We start from the raw sequence: 20,250 nt of genomic DNA, 5'->3' as shown, positions 1-20,250 counted from the left end.
CCTCCAAACACCTGTGCCTCATCTAGCACCCCTCTCCCATCCAAAGCACACAAGCCAAACAGCATGCACACAGAACAACGCACATGCCACACAAAGACACGCACAGGCACCACAAGTCAAACCACAGCCATACACACACTCAACATCAGATGCAAACACAACAGCCACGTCCTCCACTGTCTCCCCCACCCCTTCCTCCTTTACAGTGACCACACCACACACAGCCGCAAGCACTGCATCCTCACTCCCACATCCTGCCCCCATTGACACAGTCACCACTACAGCAGTCACCCAGACATACACCGCAGACACCACACCCACCACAACAGCCATTGCAGACACCTGCAGCACACACACCAGACATGCAGACACCACCACAACCTACATTCACACAACCTATTCGTCCTCTCCCACACTTTTTCACCCACCTCCTCCCAACACATGCAAACGCACCCACTCAGGCACCCCACATTCATCCACCACAAACAAGCAGACTGAGCACCCACCTACATCCACGTCCAGCGCACACCTACACATCCCACGACCACTCCCTCTACCTCTACCTCTACTCCCACGCCTGTTTCCACAGCCTCTCCCCATGCTCCTAAAAACATTTCCTTTCCCGCGCTGACCTGTTTGAACCTCCTGGCCCACCCCATCTTGTCCCTGTGCATTCCCGTGGCCTTCCCAAACCCAGTACCTCCGCTTCATGTTCCTAACTGGACCTTCCTTCCAGTTCCCATGTCTCTTCCCCCTTCAAAAACACCTGTCAAGAGCCCTGATCCCACTACCACCCACCGTTCTCCATCAAGTTCTAAGGTCAAGCCCCCCCTCCCAAGCCTAAGCCCAAGCCACCCCCTCCAAAGCCGAAACCCAAGCCCCTCCCTTCATGAACTGAGTCCCCACCACCAACCCCTCCCCTGCGCTCTCAGGTGCCTGCCCCATTGATGCCCCTGCCCTGTGGAGACCATGGTCGTGTCAGGAGTCAAGTTGGGGCCTTTTCACGACTGTTTGGCCGCATGGACATGCAAGTTGTCCTGCGTTTCACTAGGGCTGCCTCGTGTGCACAGGTATATGCATTGTTGTCCTCATCTGTACTGTGCTTGTGTGGGTGCATCACTTCTATGTTTCACTTTTGCCCCGGTCTGTATTTGTGTGTGCAATGGTGTTTATGTGGTGATTGTTTTGGAGGTTGCTGTGGATGGTATGTGTGTGGGTAAGTGGTTGTGATGTGTGTTCAGCTGCTCTGCATGGTGTGGGTGGAGTGAGTGGTATGGACGATGGCGTCCAGTGTATGTGTGGATGGCACTTGTGATTGTGTGTAGTATGTGTGTCTGGTGTGCTGTCTTCTGCCTGGTGTCTGTGTCGGCTGTGGTTTTGTGATCAGTTTGTGTGTGGCTGGGTAAGAGTGTTGTGATGTGTTTATGGTTGGTGTTTGTTTGGTGTGTGTGTTGTGTGAGTAGGGCATGGTGTGTGTCCTGGTTGAACATGAATGTATTGTGAGTGTGCGTGTGTGTGTGTATATATGGGTAGGGGCGTTGCTGTGGGTGTGTGTGTGTGGGCATGGCAGTCGGTGTCGGGTGTGTGTGGCGTGTAGGTGTGTAATTGTCCCCTTCCCTCCCTTGCATGGGAGGCGCCGTACTCATCCTTGTTGTCTTAGTTGGCGCTGTATGTCCTGGAGGTGGATAACAAGTACCAGCATCTTGAAGATCTCCAGTTCACGCTCCATGTTGTCGGCGGACTCCTCTGTGTCCCCGACGGTGAGTGTTTCCTTTTATATTGTTCCTTTCCGCCATGTTTTGAGTGGAGGTTGGGCCGCCCGGGAAATCGTAGCTGTGTGCTGATCCCTAAAATGGTGCGCAGTAAGGTCCTTTCTGCCGCCCAGTAAATGGCATCTGCCGTCAGTGGCAGTCGGCCTGGACTGGCGGTATGGGCGGTGTACTGGGTGTGTGCTAGCCTGTTCACCGCCCCGGTCCTATTACGGCAGTCCGTTGGCAGTCCAATTGCCACCGCCGGCGCAGCGGCCATGTGTCCGTCAAACTCGTAATGACCACCTATGTATCACGTGTGACAAAAGCTTATCACTGAAGTTTCCTAATCATGTCCAAACACTAAAAAAGAAAATAAGTTACTTACCTGCAGCTGTAGTGCTCCAGTATTGGTATATTTAATAGGTTCACATGTTTGAATCCCCGTCGTCAAAGTGGGAGTCCTACAGTAGCAGTAGAGAAAAACCTACATAGAAGTCAATGTTAAAGACATTCACCTTAATAGCTCTTTAACCTAATTTAAAAAGACCCAAAATCCAGCCAGTCAGTCGAAAGCACCCTTTAGAAGCCCCACAACAGAGGCTGCAGTCCTTCAAAGTTTCCAGCACAAGTGAGATATCATACTGTATATAAATAAGGGGAGCATCTAGGGGAGGAGGGTGGGTTGCATGTAAATCTATTAAAGTTATCAATACTGGAGAACTACAGTTACAGGTAAGTAACTTATTTTCTTCTCCATGATTGTGTCACGGTTTCAGGCGGGTCTGATCAGGACTCTGGTTGGGACACCCCTTGAGGTCACCGAATATCCTAAAGAGGTAGTGTACTGGGGCAGAAGAGCAGCTAAAGGCATACACAGAAAGGACTGCTATTGACATGCACACGAAACAGGAAAGTAAAAGCAAAGCAACCCTTGTGTGAACAAACAGGAAACAGATTACTAATGGACAAACACGCTGGGGTTGTACACAGAGTAGGGCACATAACCTCCCACAGTGAAAGGGAATGTCAATGCCTCTGTGCAGTTTGCTCTTATCAATAGTCACCCTGCCAGCCCCATAGAAAGGAGTCAGCAGAAGTGATTCTGTCTCTGGACCCTAGAGCACAAACACGGATAGTACTTACATACACAAGACAAGCTCTTGTGGGTCCAGCTGGAAACACAGTGGCAATTCCTGGAAAAACAGCAATAGCACACTGTCACTGTTAGGCACGAAAGACAACATATAACACTAGACAAGGATGGGGGCTGGAATTGCCTCCTGGAAACCAGGAGCCAACCCCAGTACAAAGGAGGACACTTATACACTGGTGAAGACTGATAGAACACTTACCAGACACAAATACCGAGAGGAAACAGAAACAAAAGGAACAAACTAAGAGGCAGGAACAGGCTCAGGCTGAAGCAAAGGCAGGACTAGGACTGGAAAACAGGGCACAAACCTCTGGCTGGAACAAACAGAGAAAGGAATGGGAAACAGTGAACTGGCTCTGGCTGGAACAAGCAAGGACAGGGCTGGAATACAGTGAGTAGGAATAAGCAGTAAACAGGACTGGGAAACAGAGAGCAGGTTCAGGCTGAAACAAGGCAGGAGCAGGACAGAGAAACAGGGAGCAGGCTCTGGAAGAAACAAACAGGTACAAGGCTAAAAGATAGGGGGCAGACTCTGGCTGGAACAATCAGGAGCAGGGCAAAGAAACAGGAAAGAGGTTCAAGCTGGAACAGAACAGTAACAAGACTGGAACACCATACAATAAGGGGTCTGTAACACAAAGGAATTGAACCCCAATGCACGATGGGGATCTTGAGGAAATGGCTGCTTTTAAGCAGTTCCAAGCTGCAGAAACACCCAGGTGGAATCACATGACTAGGATGCACAGGAGAGGTCTCAGGTGTGTGTAGTTTCAGACATTTGCAAGTCCTGGAGGAGAGGATCCGGTGAAAAGGAGCAACTGGACTTCTCCCATAGAAAACAATGGGAAACAGAATCCAGGCTTTCCTGACTACCAGGCTGTGCATTATGGGATTTGCAGTCCCAGGAAGCAAATGTAATACTACAACAGCATACCATGGCAAAAAGAGAAACAAACGGGATTCAGCAAGGGACTCTAGATAAGTGTTCAAGGTGATTCCCAAGCTACCGACAGTCCCCTTACAGCGCCCCCTAGAAATGGGACGACAGAGTCGTAACAGATTGGATCTTTCATAGATTCACATGCTTGAATCAGCATAGTTAGCAGTTAGCATTTGCAAATATTTACATTACAATGTTTTAGGGGATGGTGTGAAACAATTACTTAGAAATAGCTCACCGTATTAAAATGGATGGTGCAACACTGTTTGTCCCAAAGCTGCATCGCTTCTGTGTGAGGATTCCAGGAAGTAATGCTGTGTAAAGGTGGGCCTGTTGGACCATGTTGCTGCCCAGCATATATGCTGAATAGGCACACCAGCAAAGAGAGCAGTTGTGGTGGAAACAGCTCTAGTAGAATGCGCCTTAATAGTTTTTGTTAAGGGCTTTCCTGCTTGTTTGTGACAGAATTGGATAGTTGTTGCAGTCCTTTGGTATGATTTGTTTAGACACTGGGAATCTTTTCCGTAGTGCTCCTTAAGCCACAAACAGCTGGTTCACCTTGCGAAGTTTTTTTGTTCTATGTAAGCACAATTTAATACACCTCTTCACATCTAGGGAATGTAATGATTTTTCCGCTGTAGTTAGTAGATTAGGCAATAATGTCCTCAATATGATGGGTTCATTCGTCCGACTGACTTTTGGTCTGAATTTAGGATAAGTTTGTAAGATGATGCTCTTTTGGGTAAATTGCAAGATCTGTTTGGTGATTGTGAATGCATGGTTGTCACTAACACATCTCGCCAACATTAGTGCCAGCAGTATTGCTGCCTTCTTTATGAAGTACTTCAAGTTTGTCCTATGTATTGGCTCAAATGGAGCCTTTAGTAATTGACTTAGTATGATATTGAGATACCAAGTGTATTTACAGGGGGGGACCTGTACGGGAGAAAACACCCTGAAAAGTCCTTTGAGGAATTGTCTGATTACTCTAGCCAGCCATAAAGAGAGTAGCTTAGTTGAGCTACAGAATTGAGATATTTCTGCTAGATGCACTTTGATAGATGAGCAAGCTTGTCCGGACTTTGCCAGTTGAAGAAAATACAGTAAGATCTGTTCCAGGGCTGTTGTAATGAGATGAACACCCTTATCGTGACATCGGAGACAGAAATGCTTTCACTTGAGCTTGAATGTCTTATTAATGGCATTAGCCCTGGCTTTGAAGAGGATATCTCTGCAGTTCTCTGGGATATCTAACTGAGCGAATTCATGGATCTCAGCAGGCATGCCGACAAATGCAGCAATGTTAGATTGCGATGAAATACCTGTTTATTGTAAGTACAGCTGGTATTGGTGCCAGGTGCATATGGTCCTGCTCCAAAAGAAGGAGGAGTCCTGTGGAGTCCACGTGGGAGCAATGAGGATCATTCAACAGGGTTCTCTGTTTAGCATCTTCAGGAGTCTAGGAATCAATGGAATCGTGGGAAAAGCGTATGCAAAGATTTTTGACCATGTGATTATAAGCTCATTCGCCCATGACCCTTCTTGGTGATGCCAGCTTGCGTAGTATTTGCATTTCCGATTGAACTTGGCCACAAATAGACCCAGGTTCAGTTTGCCTCAAAGATCGAAGATGTTGTCTAAAGTTTGCAGATCGAGATCCCACTCCTGGCACCTGATAGCCGTCCTGCTCAGTGTGTCTACTAAAAATGTGTTGCTCTGGGCACATGATATACCTTCAGTGTTATCTGGTTGTGCAGGGCCCACTTCCAAATTTGCTGTGCTTGCTTTGACAAAGCTGACGACCTTGTTCCTCCCTGCTTGTTTATGTAATGCATGCTGTTAGTATTGTACCTACAGATCAGCACTGATGAGCATGCTATCCTGGGGAGGAAATACAGCCCACCATTTGATGGATGCTACCATGGTCAGGGTGATCCAAACAATGTTGTCAAAAGACCCTTGTACTGGCTCCCACTGAAGGTGGCAATGGGGGATCAGAGGAATGCAAGAGGACAGCATCCCCAGGAGTGATTTGTACAGTCAAAATGAAATGGACTTTCTTGTGCTTCGCCGTTGGGCCAACCACTGTATTCTGTTTTGATGTTCTTGTGATGTGAATGCCTTTTTCTGTATGGTCCACAGAACCGCTCCCAGGAAAGTTAATGTTGTTGGAGTGAGAGAAGATTTTTTTTTCTTGTTGAATGTGAGACCCAACTTTTTGAAGAACGAGAGGCAGAGGAAAGTATTTCCCATGGCCTGTTGAGACATGGCCGCCTTTATTAACCAGTCGTCCAGGTACGACAATATCAACATGGCAGACACTGTAGATGAGAACGTGGATGTGGCTGTGGTGGCAGTGACCACCGACACAGTTGTCGACGAAGATGTAGTCTTTGCCATTTTAGTCGTTGACAACAGAAATTTAGATGATCTTTTAGGTGTCTGTCCCTTTAGAGAAGGAATTGCCGGTTCTGAATTAACTTTTTCTGAGGAGAAATTCTCCTTTTTAGAGGAATGCAGATGCTCCTCAGCTTTTTAGAATGGCCAGAAGGCCCATGATGGGACTTTCTAGGTGCCTTTTTTGGGGACTCTGGAGTCACATCGTCTGGGGATATAACCCTTTTGTAGGATTTTTGCATCCTGGAAGAATCATCACTATCTTCCTCACATGGGGGGTTTTCTTTAGCTTTTAGTCTCTGTAGCCAAATCAATAATCTTCTCCCTTTGTCCTAAAGAGTTTTCTGTAAAACAGTGTGACATACCTTGGAGTCCTTAGGTTTATGCTCAGGGTCAAGACAACAGATGCTACCTTTGTGAGGGTCATCAGAGTGTAATCTCTTCTTGCTCATGTCCCACATGGCCTGAACAGTCCCTTTTGTGTTAGTGCTGCCATTGTAGAGCAGGTATAGTCTGAAACAGTACAAATTAATCCTGCCCTGAAGAGCAATATTCGCAAAGGTTGAGTAAACTGTGGAAAAACTGAACAGAACTCAGGGAGACTCTCATCAAATGATGTGTGGTAGAAAATGTGAGGGGCTGGAGCCTCTGTGGTGAGAGTTCTAACGGGTGCTTTCGCATGATTGGCTTGACTTTGGGTCTTTTTAAATGAGGGTAATATAAAGTGTATGTCTTTATCACTGACTTCTATGTAGGTTTTTCTCCAGTGCTTTCTATGGTACCGTGGGACTCCTACTTCCATGACGGGAAATGATTCAAGCATGTAACTCTATGAAAGATCCAATTCTGCAAAATCCGATACTTACACCAGACTAGCGCATGTTATTCAAAACCTACCACCACAAGACACCCGCAAAAAGACAAATTATCTCATGGTATGTGCCAATATCAGTATCATTGCAAATGGTATTCTCAGAACTTGACTTAAAAACTGGATGCGTCCTCATACTCAACAATATATTCCAGTGCTGAAGTACAGCATTTCAAAATTCAAAAACAAAAAAAGAACAAATGTTTTTCATCAAAACTACACAAATATAGAAAATGGTGCAAATATTGTAACATTTACTATCGTTTCCTAAATTAGTTTTGATCGTACTCAAACATTCATACATGTATAATGCACATTCAAAAGACATGCACTCAATTACCAAAGATAATGCTGCTGATTCACATATATTAACATTAGCATACAGGTATTCCATGCCGCATCTTACCCCACTACACTAGCCTAAACTAGTGTGGGCAAAAGTGTGCTCCATATGACAAACGCTCACACAAGCGTAAGATGCACAGCCACAATCGTTAATACACAATTCAACAGAAACACCCTGCCCATCACATGCATATTCATAATCATATTCCAATAAAACACTAAAAGCTTACCCATGTGCGGCAACTCTTTCACTCATTGACTGCTTCAAACCGACATCAAACTCTCAGGCAGTCCGTTTTTACTGCAGGGTGGCAATTAATGTAAAGAGGCCCTCCTTCAGCTTCCACCTTAAAATAAGCAACTTAAACAAGGGATGGATAGAGTTATGGTGTTAATCTCCGCTTTCCCATACAAGTGACCAACAACAAAATCTTAAGTTCTAAATAAAAAATAAGGAAAAGGACTAAATTCAACTGCCCTCAGTTTGCAAATCCATCTTGCTTCCAATTGTCTTCAATATCCACCTCAAGGTCGGTCATTACTATGTCAATTCGAACCTGAAGTCAGCTCTTACTGTCCTCAATGCAACTATGTGTGACCAGAGGATAAGTAATGTCATTGTTTCAACATGCTCTGTGATGTCCTTGCTTTTGCATCCATAACTGGCACTTGTGCAGTAGGATATCTGCAAAGTTCACTAGCGTTCACCCAAGAGATTAGGCACACTGTCTCAATGCAGTGATTTCTGTCAGCTGCTCTGTATTTATTTGCAATGTTCTTGCCTCTCCCCCGAGGGTAGCAGGGTAACACCTCTTGTGCCCATGAACACCAGTCGCCCCAGGGATGTGCATGTACATGTGTGGGTGTTCAAGTGTTCGTAATTGGACCTTGTACTACTGCTGTCCTCTGCATGTTCTTCACTGACAGCTCTCAACAGTTGAGTGGCTGCAGTACCAAGTTCTGGATTATATAGATTGTGCTCATGAGTATGCACAAGATCTACAAAGACCTGGAAGTTGTGTGTATTTTAAAGAGATAGTTATGAGCTGTACAACAATTTAAAGTTTGTGGATAGGGCCTATTGCAGTACATGTACTCCAAACAAGGTTAATAACAATAGCAAGAGCAATCAAATTTGGCAACCTGAGGGGAATCAACCAAACATCAATTGGGGGCAGGTTTCCTCCTGTAGCTACCCACTGTGTCAAGAGTACATCTCCTTGGGTTGACCATGGCCTTTTGGTGGCTATTTACTCAAATAATATTTGGTTGTCAGTGTCTTCAACAGAATGTTTTAAGAGGAACAAAGAGGAAATGTACAGCTAATGTGAGTGCTTCAAATCTGGCCTCTGCTAAACTGTGATTGGTATGGTCATGCCTCTTTTGCGTTCTCTTCCTCTTTCCCACAAGTCTCTCCTAGTCCCATCACTTTCTTTCTTTTTACATCACACTGTCCACCTGTTCCTTCAGTTCTATTAATTACCAAGTCAAATTTGTTTACCATTCTTGTTATAAAGATGACAAATTCTCCATCAAAGTTGACACCTTTATTCAAGTCTCCACTGCTCCACCTTCAATTCCTCCAGCCAACATCAATCGTTTCCACTTTTCTTCTGTGTCAACATTCTAAGTCAAGCTCTCCAGCAGCTGATGGAATGTACTAACATTCTAAGAGTGGAGGGGAGTAGGAACATATTACTTTCTTACTTTATTCATTATAACACAATTTCGCATCTTATAAAACACGAAGAGTAAAAATGTATTTAACTTCCCAAATTTACAAAGGTGGACCATAGGAGACACTTCTAACTACAATAGATTTAAAATGAACCTATAGGCTAATGAAGGATCATTAACCTTCCTAACATATATTCATTTCATAGTCTCTAGGCCAGCTAGGAGCATGGACTGGTCTTCTAAATGTGCTTCTTAAGTAGTCCCCTATTTCATCTTGTTTCAATTAGTTTTTTTCTTCTGAAAAGGTTTCAAAGGTATTTTTTTCCACTGGGGCTTTATGAAGGTATCTGTTTAACAAGCCTATCCATGCTCCAACATTGGCCATTATCCATAATAACTACATTTTGTTTGACACTGGCAATATGCATGGGTTCAAAATATTTTGAATCTGTTCCTGCTTTATTTACAGTTTTTTTAACATGTACCCAATTGCCCACGTTCCATGGTTGATGTTTTGTACAATGTCTGATGTCATAATATCTCTATTACTTATTTTGGTGTAGAATTATTTTGTTTTTAGCATATGATAAGTTGTGCTCAGCCTTGTCTTCTCCCTCCAACCATGACGGATATAATTTGGTGCTGGGTTTTCTGCCTTTTAATGCTGCAAATGGAGATATCGTAGAGATAGAATTAGGTGTAGTATGGTAAGCCCATAGCATCTATTGGATGGCATTTTCCACATTTATGTGATTGATGCTAGCCAACTGGATGCATTCTTTGACCATGCAGTTAACCCTTTCTACTAGGTCATTGGCACGTGGGCAACATACAGCAGTTTTGTGATGAACAATATTAAGGTGTGTTAAAAAAATCGGTCATTGCTAATGATGTTAACTGTATCCCATTATCTGTAACAATGGTAGCTGGTATGCCTTCTGTGGAAAACGTGTCCTTTAGAAATTTAATAAGTGACACTGTAGTGATTTGGTGAACCATTTTTACTGTAATCCAATGGGAGTGGTAATCTACTAATACAAATGCAAAACGCTTAAATACACCGGACATATTAATCGGACCAATTACATCCAGAGCCAGTTTTTCCCAGGGTTTAGCATGAATAGTTACTGGGGAAATTGGGACCTTGTGCATTGTTTTGGCCTTGTCTCTGTTTGCATATATGGAGCAATTTTTGACCTTGACTTCCACCATGGAATCCATATTGGGAAACTGTTAGAAATGGGGTCTCTAGTTGGCAGTCGGTTTGCACCCTGTCCAAGTAGGGACCCTCACTCTAGTCAGGATAAGGGAGATACCTCCTCAGTTAACCCCTGCTCACCTCCTTGGTAGCTTGGCACGAGCAGTCAGGCTTATCTCAGAAGCAATGTGTAAAGCATTTGCACATAACACACAGTAATAAGTGAAAACATTATAAATGGACACCACACCAGTTTTAGAAAAATAGACAATATTTATCTATATAAAACAAGACCAAATACGATAAAAATCCAACATACAGTAAGAAAAATATGAATTCTGCAAGATTTACTCAAAACAACAGTTTCTTGAAGTCAATAGCTCCACCTGGGGCTATAACGGTGTCGTGATCAACAAAACCAACAGTTCAGGCCGACCGCGGCATTGCGGGCTAGCTACGGTGTCGGGAAGATCCGCAAACAGTACCTTGGATTTGCAGGGCGTTGTGATCCTCGCGGTGAGCTCCGGCGAGCGGCGTCGCTGGCGTTGGTTCCCGAGTTGGTGCAGGTGCAGGAGTCGTCAGGCCCTTGAAGTCACGCACCTCGGGGATCGAACTCCGGGCTGATGAAATCAGGTGCGCTGGCGTGGATGGCATCGGGGCTGCGGTGCAAAGCGGGACGATGCGACGTGCGGTGCCCACAGGTCACGGTGCAGACAGCGGCTTCGGTGATGGCGTCCAGCGGTGTCGGTGAGACCAGGGCTGCAGTGTGAAGCAGGGCAGTGCGACGTGCTGTGTCCACAGGTCACGGTACAGGCAGCGGCGGCGTCGTTGCTGAAGCGCTGTCGTCGGTAGGCCCAAGCCACCGGTGCGGGACGGGACGGTGCTTCGTGACCTTCACGAGCGGTGTCCACAGGCCACGGTGCAGGCAGGATGCCTGGTGACGACACAGGAGTCGATGGTGCTGCCGTCGGTGGACTGGGGCTGCGGTGCGGGATGGGACGGTGCTTCGTGTACCTCACGAGCGGTGTCCACAGGCCACGGTGCAGGCAGTGGCGCCGGTGTCAGCAGGAGCGGCGGCGTCGGGGATGCCCAGGCTGCGGCGTGAGCAGGCGATGCCAGAGTGCGGGGCCCACAGGTCACGGTGTGAGCAGCGGCTCAGTGAAGTTGTCCGATGACGGCGTCGGTGAGACCAGGGTCGCGGTGCAAAGTGGGGCAATGCAACTCCATGTGGCGTCGGCAGGTCACGGTGCAGGCCTGTGGCGTCATTGGCGGCGCTGCGGTGGTTTCTCCTCTTGAACAGCAAAAAACATACAGTTCCCAGTGCTGCAGGTCGAGGAAACTAAAGTCTTTGGTGTCCCTGAGACTTCCAACAGGAGGCAAGCTCTACTCCAAGCCCTTGGAGAATTTTCTCAAGCAGGACACACAGCAAAGTTCACCTTTTGCACTCTTTTCAGGCAGAAGCAGCAACTGCAGGCCAGTCCAGCAAAGCAACACAGCAAAGGCACAGTACTCCTCCTTCAGCTCTTCAGCTCTTCTCCTGGGCAGAGGTTCCTCTTGATTCCAGAAAGATTCTATAAGTCTGGGGTTTTGGGTCTTCTTGTACCCAGTTCTGCCTTTGAAATTGGCAAAGTCTGACCATTTGTAGGGCATATGATTTTTCAGTAAGTCTCTTAAGTTGTAAGTAATTTCCGAAAAACTCTTGACATATTTAGCCATGAATTCGGCCAGTCCTAAAAATGATTTACGTTCACCCTTATTTTTGGGAGCATACACTTTTTTGACCGCTTCTAATAAGCATGATTTTGGTTTGAATCCGTCTTTAGAAATTTGATGCCCCAAATATTCAACAGTACTCAGTCCAAATTGACACTTTTCTTTTTTTAATGTGAACCCTGCTTCTCTGAGCTTGTTTAAAACAGCTCTTAGAACTTTACTGTGTTCTTCCACCATGGCCCCACATATTAGAATGTCATTCCAGAAGCAAAGTGTTTTAGGGACCCAGTTTAAATGCGCTCCATGATTTTTTGAAAAAACGCTGCTGCAGACGAAAATCCAAAAGGCATCCTGTTGAACATGAATGAACCTATGGGAGTGCTGAATGCAATTAGCCATTTGGATTCAGGATGTAACTCTACCTGGTGGTAGGCATTGGATAGATCAAGGACTGCAAAACACACAGCTTCTTTCATAGTACTCAACATTTCATGAATTCTAGGCAAAGGGTGTTTTTCAACCCAAATGCTTTTATTTAAATCTCGCAAGTCTACACAACCCTGATGTCATTACCCTGGTTCTTTTTCACGATAACAATGGGAGCTAGCCAATCTGAGCTCTCAAAAGGTTGTATTAGGTCCAGGGATTTTAATCTGCTGAGTTCTTTCTCAAGAGGTTCTCTAATTAAGGGGGTTATTACAACTTTGGAGGAGGTGTTAATCTGTCCCAAAAGTGACGGTAAAGTGACGGATATACCACCAGCCGTATTACGAGTCCATTATATCCTAAGGAACTTGTAATACAGCTGGTGGTATATCCGTCACATTTGGGACGGATTAACACCTCCTCCAAAGTTGTAATAACCCCCTAAATGTGGTATAGACCTAGTTTTGTGTACAGTTGCTTTAGACCCTGTTTTCAATTTGATTTTATGTTGAAAATTCTTTAATAATCCTAAATTGTCATTGAACACCGCTGGGAATTCATTGTAAATCTGATCACCGGAGCTGGACTGATCGATCAACACCACTTGTTCAGGGTTATTGGGATCCAATTTGATTCGGAGTTCTTTTTGGTGCTTCCATCGCAATAGATTGGATCCTTCTTTACCACATACACTTTGACTACGGTGGACCGATCTTTAAATGTTATAAGAGATTTAAACATTCCTTTAAGGGGAATAGGGTCTCTATTATATCCACTAGGGTTTATGTCAGGATCAAGTAAACTTATTACATTTTTATCAGTCATTTTACCAAACTCTGAAACATTTATGAGGGTGAAAGGAGAGCAAGAGTCAGCATATACTCTTATAGGATTACCGTTAATGAAACTTTTGTATTCTGGATATTGGGTGGTATGCATTTCTTAATTTTTTACTTGTAAAATGATTTTCTCAACTATTTGTGAATTTTCTTCTCTTGGTTTGCTATCATATAGTTTGTCGTTTCTGGAAAGATCCCTCCATTCCTTAGCGAAGTGCCCTTTCCTTTTACACCTTCTGCAAGTGGCTGTTCTGGCTTGGCATAAGGTAGAATTGGCAAGATGATTGCTACTCCCACAATGGTAGCATTTTAGGTTAAAATTATCATTTTTCAGGCGAGGCTTGCTATCATTCTTTATCTTGTAAATGTAATCTTCTAATTTTCCTTCTTTAACCTCAGATATCTGTTCAGAAGAGGGTTGGGATCTGATTTCTTTCAAACACACAGCTGTATGTTCAATTGATTTAGCTATTTCTACAGTCTCCTGCAAATCCGGTTGTTTTTGTAATCATTTTTCTTGAATTTCTGTATTAACAGTACACCATACTAATTGATCACGAATGAGGGAAATCATTCAAATTTCCAAAGTTACATAAAGTACTCAACCCTCTAAGAGCTGCTACATAGCTTGTCACACTTTCCTGCTTACCCTGGGTATGACAGAAAAATCTGTGGCATTCCAATACAATATTGATTCTATTTCCAAATTGTTTTTCTAATTTAATATATGTGATTTTATAATCATCATAGTTGTTGTCTTCATCTTCAGGTAACTCTGGTTAAGGTAAGGATTCATACATTTTCCTGCCATGTGTACCTAAGTTATGGAGTACAATGTGTTGTTTCCTTAGAAGGCTAAATTTGTTGCCCCCTATTGCTATTAAGTAAGATTCAAATATCTTGATCCAGTCCTTTCATGGAATGTTTGGTTCCCCAAACTCATTTAAAAATGGAACCGGTTGAGTCATTTCTGCCGCGGCCATATGTGCAAAGTGATATACGTAAAATTCTGTCAACTAGTATAATTTTGTTAGCAAAACACAGATAATGTTTCGCGTTTGCAAGGTAATATGGTTGATATAATGAAAAACAGATCAACAGGTCAATATTTCGATTTGTGGATACTAATTTATTCTCCTAAAATAAACTTGGCGCCTGAAAACGTCCTCCTATTATTTAAAATAGAATGCGGTTACTACAATATGACAAGACATAGGATTTAGTTGTAAATAAACAACATCCTTAATTAAACAAGAAATACAGAATTACTGTTGTAAAATATTTGTACTTTTTAAATAGGTACTTATTTGAGAATAATTACTATCACAACAATAACAAAAAAAAATTATAACATTAGGATAGTGATTACCAACGCTTATGCCTGCAAAAACAAGATCAGCATAAGCTAGCGACAGATGGCACTATCTCCCCATATATTTCAGAATACATTGCAGAGTAATATACGCTTCTAAACTAAATCCAAGATGGCGCTCTATTTTGCTAAGGTTTATTGAGGTGTGCGCATCACCACTGTAAAGAAATGAGCTCTAGTCATCTAGTCAGAAGGGGCCTGCTTTCCTTGTTCCTTCGATGGGACAGGCATGCGAAGCAAATTAATTCAGCTGCAACGTAAGTTTCTAAAAAGCTGAAGGGATTCCTGTCACAAAGTGAGGTAAACAAAGGATTACTTGGTTGAAATGCAAGTTGAAGATAACGTTGACAGACTATTTTAAAGCTGTGCCTGTCAAAGTAAATGGAGGGATTCCTGTCACAAAGTGAGAAAAATAAAGGATTAATTCGATGAAATGCGTGTTGAAGATAATATTATAGGCTTTTTTTCAAAGCTGTACCTGTCAGCGTAAATGGAATGTTTCCTGGAGAGATTTAAGGGTTTTACAAGAGCCCTTTTCCTTTATTTGTCATGTTGCCAAGCAAAACGTCAGTTACTGTCAGAGTGCGGTTTGTCTGTGCTCATCAGAGTTGAGCAAAATATAATTTTCAATTTGCAGGTATTTATCGGTTGAAGAATACTGCAGAAGTATATGTAGAGCTGTCACCTAATTAGAGTGGCACAACAATGCAATCAAGTCTTTTAGCATGTATTCCTTATTGATATGCATATAATAAATGCTTCTTTGTTATACTGCATATGATAGATGCGACTGTCATGTTGTACTCAGAATATTTTCCCAAAAATTCACATTGAAAGGTAGAGAAAAAGGCGCACAGATAGATATAAAGTTGAGATATATATTTATCCTTTGTAGTTAGGGGCTAGACTTCATATTTTAATCCACCGAATACAGTACCTTGAATCAATCACTTGCCAAAGCATACGAAGGAAGGTGGAGACTTTAAAAAAGGAGAGGAGACAGAATATGCCACCTTACGCACTCCAACTCATCGCCAGTGTTATAAAGATGACAAATTCTCCATCAAAGTTGACACCTTTATTCAAGTCTCCACTGCTCCACCTTCAATTCCTCCAGCCAACATCGATCGTTTCTACTTTTCTTCAGTGCCAACAATCTAAGTCAAGCTCTCCAGCAACTGAGGGAATGAACTAACATTCTAAGGGTGGAGAGGACATACTACTTTCTTACTTTATTCATTACAACAATTCTCCTCCAGTCTCTTCACTCTGCTCTTCTGGTTCCTCCGCCACCACTGATCATTTGCTTATCACTCCTTCACACTGACCATCTTCCTTTCTCATCATATCCATCCATCCATCAACAACCTTGTCTTTTACCTTCCTCCCCTACTTCTCTCCCTTTGCTCACCTCACATCACCTCCTTCTCAGTACGTCTACCAGTTGCCCTACTCCCATCAAACATTTTGCTCTTCAGTCTCCTGCTTCATCATCCTACTTCCTCAGATGCCTTCTTCATCCTCCACTGACATATTTATCACTACTTTATGGCACACATGACCCACCTACTCTTCTATAATGAACCCTCTGTCATATTTCTTCTTTTCCTTCTTAATCATTCCTTTACTATTAGTTCATCCACCTTTCTCCTTATCATTCTTTTGTTTTTGTCATGGTCTGCACGTCTCTTACCGCTGTAGGCTGCAGTACTTGGAGGGACGCCTGGTTTCTTACTGGTTCTGGACTGGCCAAGATAAGGGCGACCCCTTCTACTAGCCACGATGCGCTGACTGAAAAAACGCCAAGGCAGACCGTACCCTCCAGAAGGAACTCCTGAAAAAGATGAAAAACAAGGAACAAAAAACAAAAATAGAAATCAAATCTGCAGAGAAAAATGCAGGAGCAAGAAGAAACTAGAAACAGGAGCATGGATCACCACCAGGATGGAAGGAGGGAACTGCAGTGCTTTTATACCATGAAACAGGAAGTGACAAAACAGGAAGAACGTACAACACCATGTTGGACTGGGAAAAGCCAAATAGAAATGAATGAGAAAGAAAGCCAAGTAGAAAAGGAAAAAGGAACAAGGCATGCTGGGAAGACAACCACCACAGAAGAAGACAATATGGATGACCAAGAAGAGAGAAGACGTGAAGACAGAAGAAAAAGAAGAAAAAAAGAAAAAGGACCCAAGTATGGTAAGTGGGAAGGGAAGTCAGGGAGACTGCCAGGGGCCGCGGTGCAACCTGGAGCACGAACTGTGCCTCCTGGGCCGCACCACGGCACAAAACGCCAAATGAGCACCAGAAAAATGACTGACCGCGGCCTAAAAAAGAGACGCCACGGTAGTCCGCAGCGTCAGTTTTATTCTCCCTTTTCTTTTTCCTTACCCCCATCTTTTCTATCCTCACTCTCTCCTCTAATCACTCTGCATCTCTCATCTCTGTGCTCCTTCACATTTTCTCTTTTCCAGATTCTAGAATGCTTGATCATGTCCGCTACTCTTTTGCACCATAATTGTAAAAATTTTGACCCTGTGTTTTTCAGGATTTTTAATGAAAGGACATGCCATGTCTAAAGCAATCATCTACTCAACAGCTAATTACATTTAGTGGTGCAAATGAGTTATGCACTTTAGAATAACCTAAAACATCACAGATATTTGAAGCTCAAATAAGTGGGTTTCTCCAGATCAGTGACACCTGCAGCTCAGAATTGGCATATCAATGATAGGACATAAAAACATTTACAAGGCTTGCTGTCCCACTGTTCTGTCGGAACTGAAAGGCTGATTACCAAGAGGAACATCTCAGTAGCCAGTGCATTAGTCCACCATATTATCTTATCAGTTAAGGACCTGTTACAGCAGAGCTACATCCATTTCTAGGTACTCATGCAACCAAAACAGAGCATTTTTTGGGAGAGAATAAACACAGTCACTGGCACCCCAAAGTGTTGTGACTGTGCCTTAAGTTCTTTCAAACTATATTAACAGACATATATCGGAAGGAGACAGAACAGCACCCGCACATATTGTACAGTAGCAGCCAGCATTGCCAAAAGAGAGACTCCAAGGCTTTTCAGTGAAACTTGTCTAAAGACTTTTCACTTTAGAAAAAAGAAAACGTATGACATTGGCAGTTTTTTTTCACACACACACACGTTGTACGCACATTTTCAATTACTTTTCTTTGGATAGAAAAATCCTGTGGGATTGTTTCTGCCACATGGCATCTCTTAAGTACTGTGTTATGAGAATTTGGGTCCATCACTTTTGAAATAGCAAGAGTATCAAGAGGTACCCCGGCTGTTAACCCATGCTTGATAACCATCCCGACTGACTTCACAACTGTCCCAGACACATTGAGTTGCCCAGGGCTGAGAATTCAAGGTTTCAGGCTCAGGTGGATGCTTAAGGAAAATAGCAAAAGCTGTTTTTCTATTTGTAATTGCGCGTTGGGAAGGCCATGAGGCTATCTTGGTTGTGCTTGGCCCACCTGGCCCGCCCTCTTGAACTCAGTGTAAAGGTCAATAGAAAATCCAGCAACAATTCACCCTGTAAGGACGGGGAATGGGGTTCCATTAAACAGAAGAAAGGTATGTCCTTTTATAGGACTGTAGACAAAGGACTTCACACTTTACTACACAAATACATTGTGCTCGGGAGATACATCAATGAAAAACAAGCAAGGAGAAACAATTAGTCAAAGAATACTTCTGAGGATTCTCTCATAGTACTATTACATTGAAGCCAGAGGTTTCAGTCTATTCAGGTAACATGAGTTGAGACACTATGCACAATAGTCTGGGACAGCCAGGTTGGTCTTGATTAGCTACATCATGTTCAGAAGACTGGGAAATAAACCTACAATTACAAGGATCTTAAATTAATACATCATGGCATCTCCACAAAATCAACCTGGAGACAGTTGAAGGGAACCTCAAACTTTCCTATATGGCTCATGGTCACCACAATCTTTATGCCCACAGTTTGCTTCTGACAAATTGCACAACATTGTCACAAGTTTTCTGCCATTAATCGAAGGTGTGGATTATGCCAAAACTGCTTACAATTTGACACCATCCCATCTCCTCCCACGTGTTGCTCCATGCATATGTCTTATCAGGATATCTTTGTACACGGTCTTTGCTGGGATGGAAAAGTCCTCTGCATTTTAAAGATGTGTACCACTGCCCTGTGTACCCAACTGTACTGTTGTCTGGATCTGCTATGCTGATTTTCTTGTCATAGACAATCATGCGTGTGTGCCTTGACATAGGCCTATCTTACAGATTGCAGTCTTGTTGGGCCAGGAGGGGTGCCCAAAGGCCTACCATCATAGGGGTGGAAGGCTATAGCCTTCACCAGGAGTTAAAGTATACAGTTGGCAGGACAAGCGTGGTAATGGCAGCAAACCGTGTAGGGATCAGTAGTACTGGACTGGACCGTAATACCCTTTGTTGCTGGAGTGAGACCTACAGGCTTACTCACCTTTTAAAAGTTCTGCTGCTGTGTGATGCAGAGTGCTAAATAGCACAGGAGTAGTAACTCTCCTTAGTTGTATGTGTGCCTTGGAAGGGTACAGTACAGGGTTACAGCAGTACTGTGTAGTACATGTGAGATTAGTGCATGTGCTCAGTGTTTGTATGCCTGTGCTTAATACATCACATGACAGATGTAGTGCTGCAGGGTGCGTGTACAATAAAAGCACATACTGGGTGTATGTGTACTTGAGTGAAAGCCAAAACATGAAGGGTGAAGTGTTATGCAGCACGGACTTGGTAAGTTTGTGTGTGCTGGCAGTATATGTGTGAGTATAAATAACACACCCTGGGTAAAGATAGAAGAGCTCAGTGCTGAACAGGGCATCCAGTATGTGTACTGAATACCTGTGTACATGCAAGGGTACAATGCATACAGGTAACAGTACTGGATTGAAAGTGTGCTGTGCATGTGCACTGCTTTAGTGTGCCTGCAATCATACATCAAATGGAGGTCCCTGAGTTCCATTTTGGGAAGCCCATACCTGCCTGTGGAAAACATGAGGAGGAGAGGAATCCCCCCAGTCACATTTGTGCATTGCTGCATTCTGTGATCTGGGTTGGACACACGCTGGAGGGAAAAGGAAAAGACTCCCTTTACATTTCAAAAGTCTATTCTTTTTCCTTGAGTGATAGATCACAAGAAAGGGGCCTGAACACATGTCAGGAGGGGAGCTGGGGCTGATAAGGGAATCATAAAGAGTAGATCTGGGGGTTGGGATTAACCTACTGATGCACTCATCACTGTGGCTGACATCCAGGTGTGAACTCTGGCCACTCTCTTGAATTTTGTTGTGGGTCAGTCAACTTCAGAGTCTTGCCTGATGTGACAGACCTCTTTCATGAACAAAAGGCGAAAAGGAGAAGAGCCCTCTTTAAAAGAAGCAGAACCCCAACATAAAACTTCAAAGGCTCAGATCCTAGATCACAATAGGTGTCTGGAAAAGGGCTAGAAGAAGGGGAGGTGGAATCCCCAAAAATGGTCCATCTGCCAAGCAGCCAGACAGGCTGTCTAAGAGGGAAAG

At 43.7% G+C, this 20,250-nt stretch overlaps 1 protein-coding gene across 2 annotated transcripts in view; it reads right to left on the bottom strand.

The window, feature by feature from the left end:
- The window catches only part of RFTN2 (raftlin family member 2), a 478,219-nt gene that overhangs the window by 384,486 nt on the left and 73,483 nt on the right, over positions 1-20,250 (bottom strand). For both annotated transcript variants that reach the window (XM_069225820.1, XM_069225818.1), the window contains exon 3: positions 16,376-16,516. In XM_069225820.1, coding sequence (XP_069081921.1) covers positions 16,376-16,516 — 141 coding nt within the window. The remainder of the gene's footprint in view (positions 1-16,375; positions 16,517-20,250) is intronic.

Source organism: Pleurodeles waltl, chromosome 3_1, assembly GCF_031143425.1.
Source record: "Pleurodeles waltl isolate 20211129_DDA chromosome 3_1, aPleWal1.hap1.20221129, whole genome shotgun sequence".
Classification (NCBI taxonomy): Eukaryota; Metazoa; Chordata; class Amphibia; order Caudata; family Salamandridae; genus Pleurodeles; species Pleurodeles waltl.
This window is presented reverse-complemented; position numbering and strand designations above follow the sequence as displayed.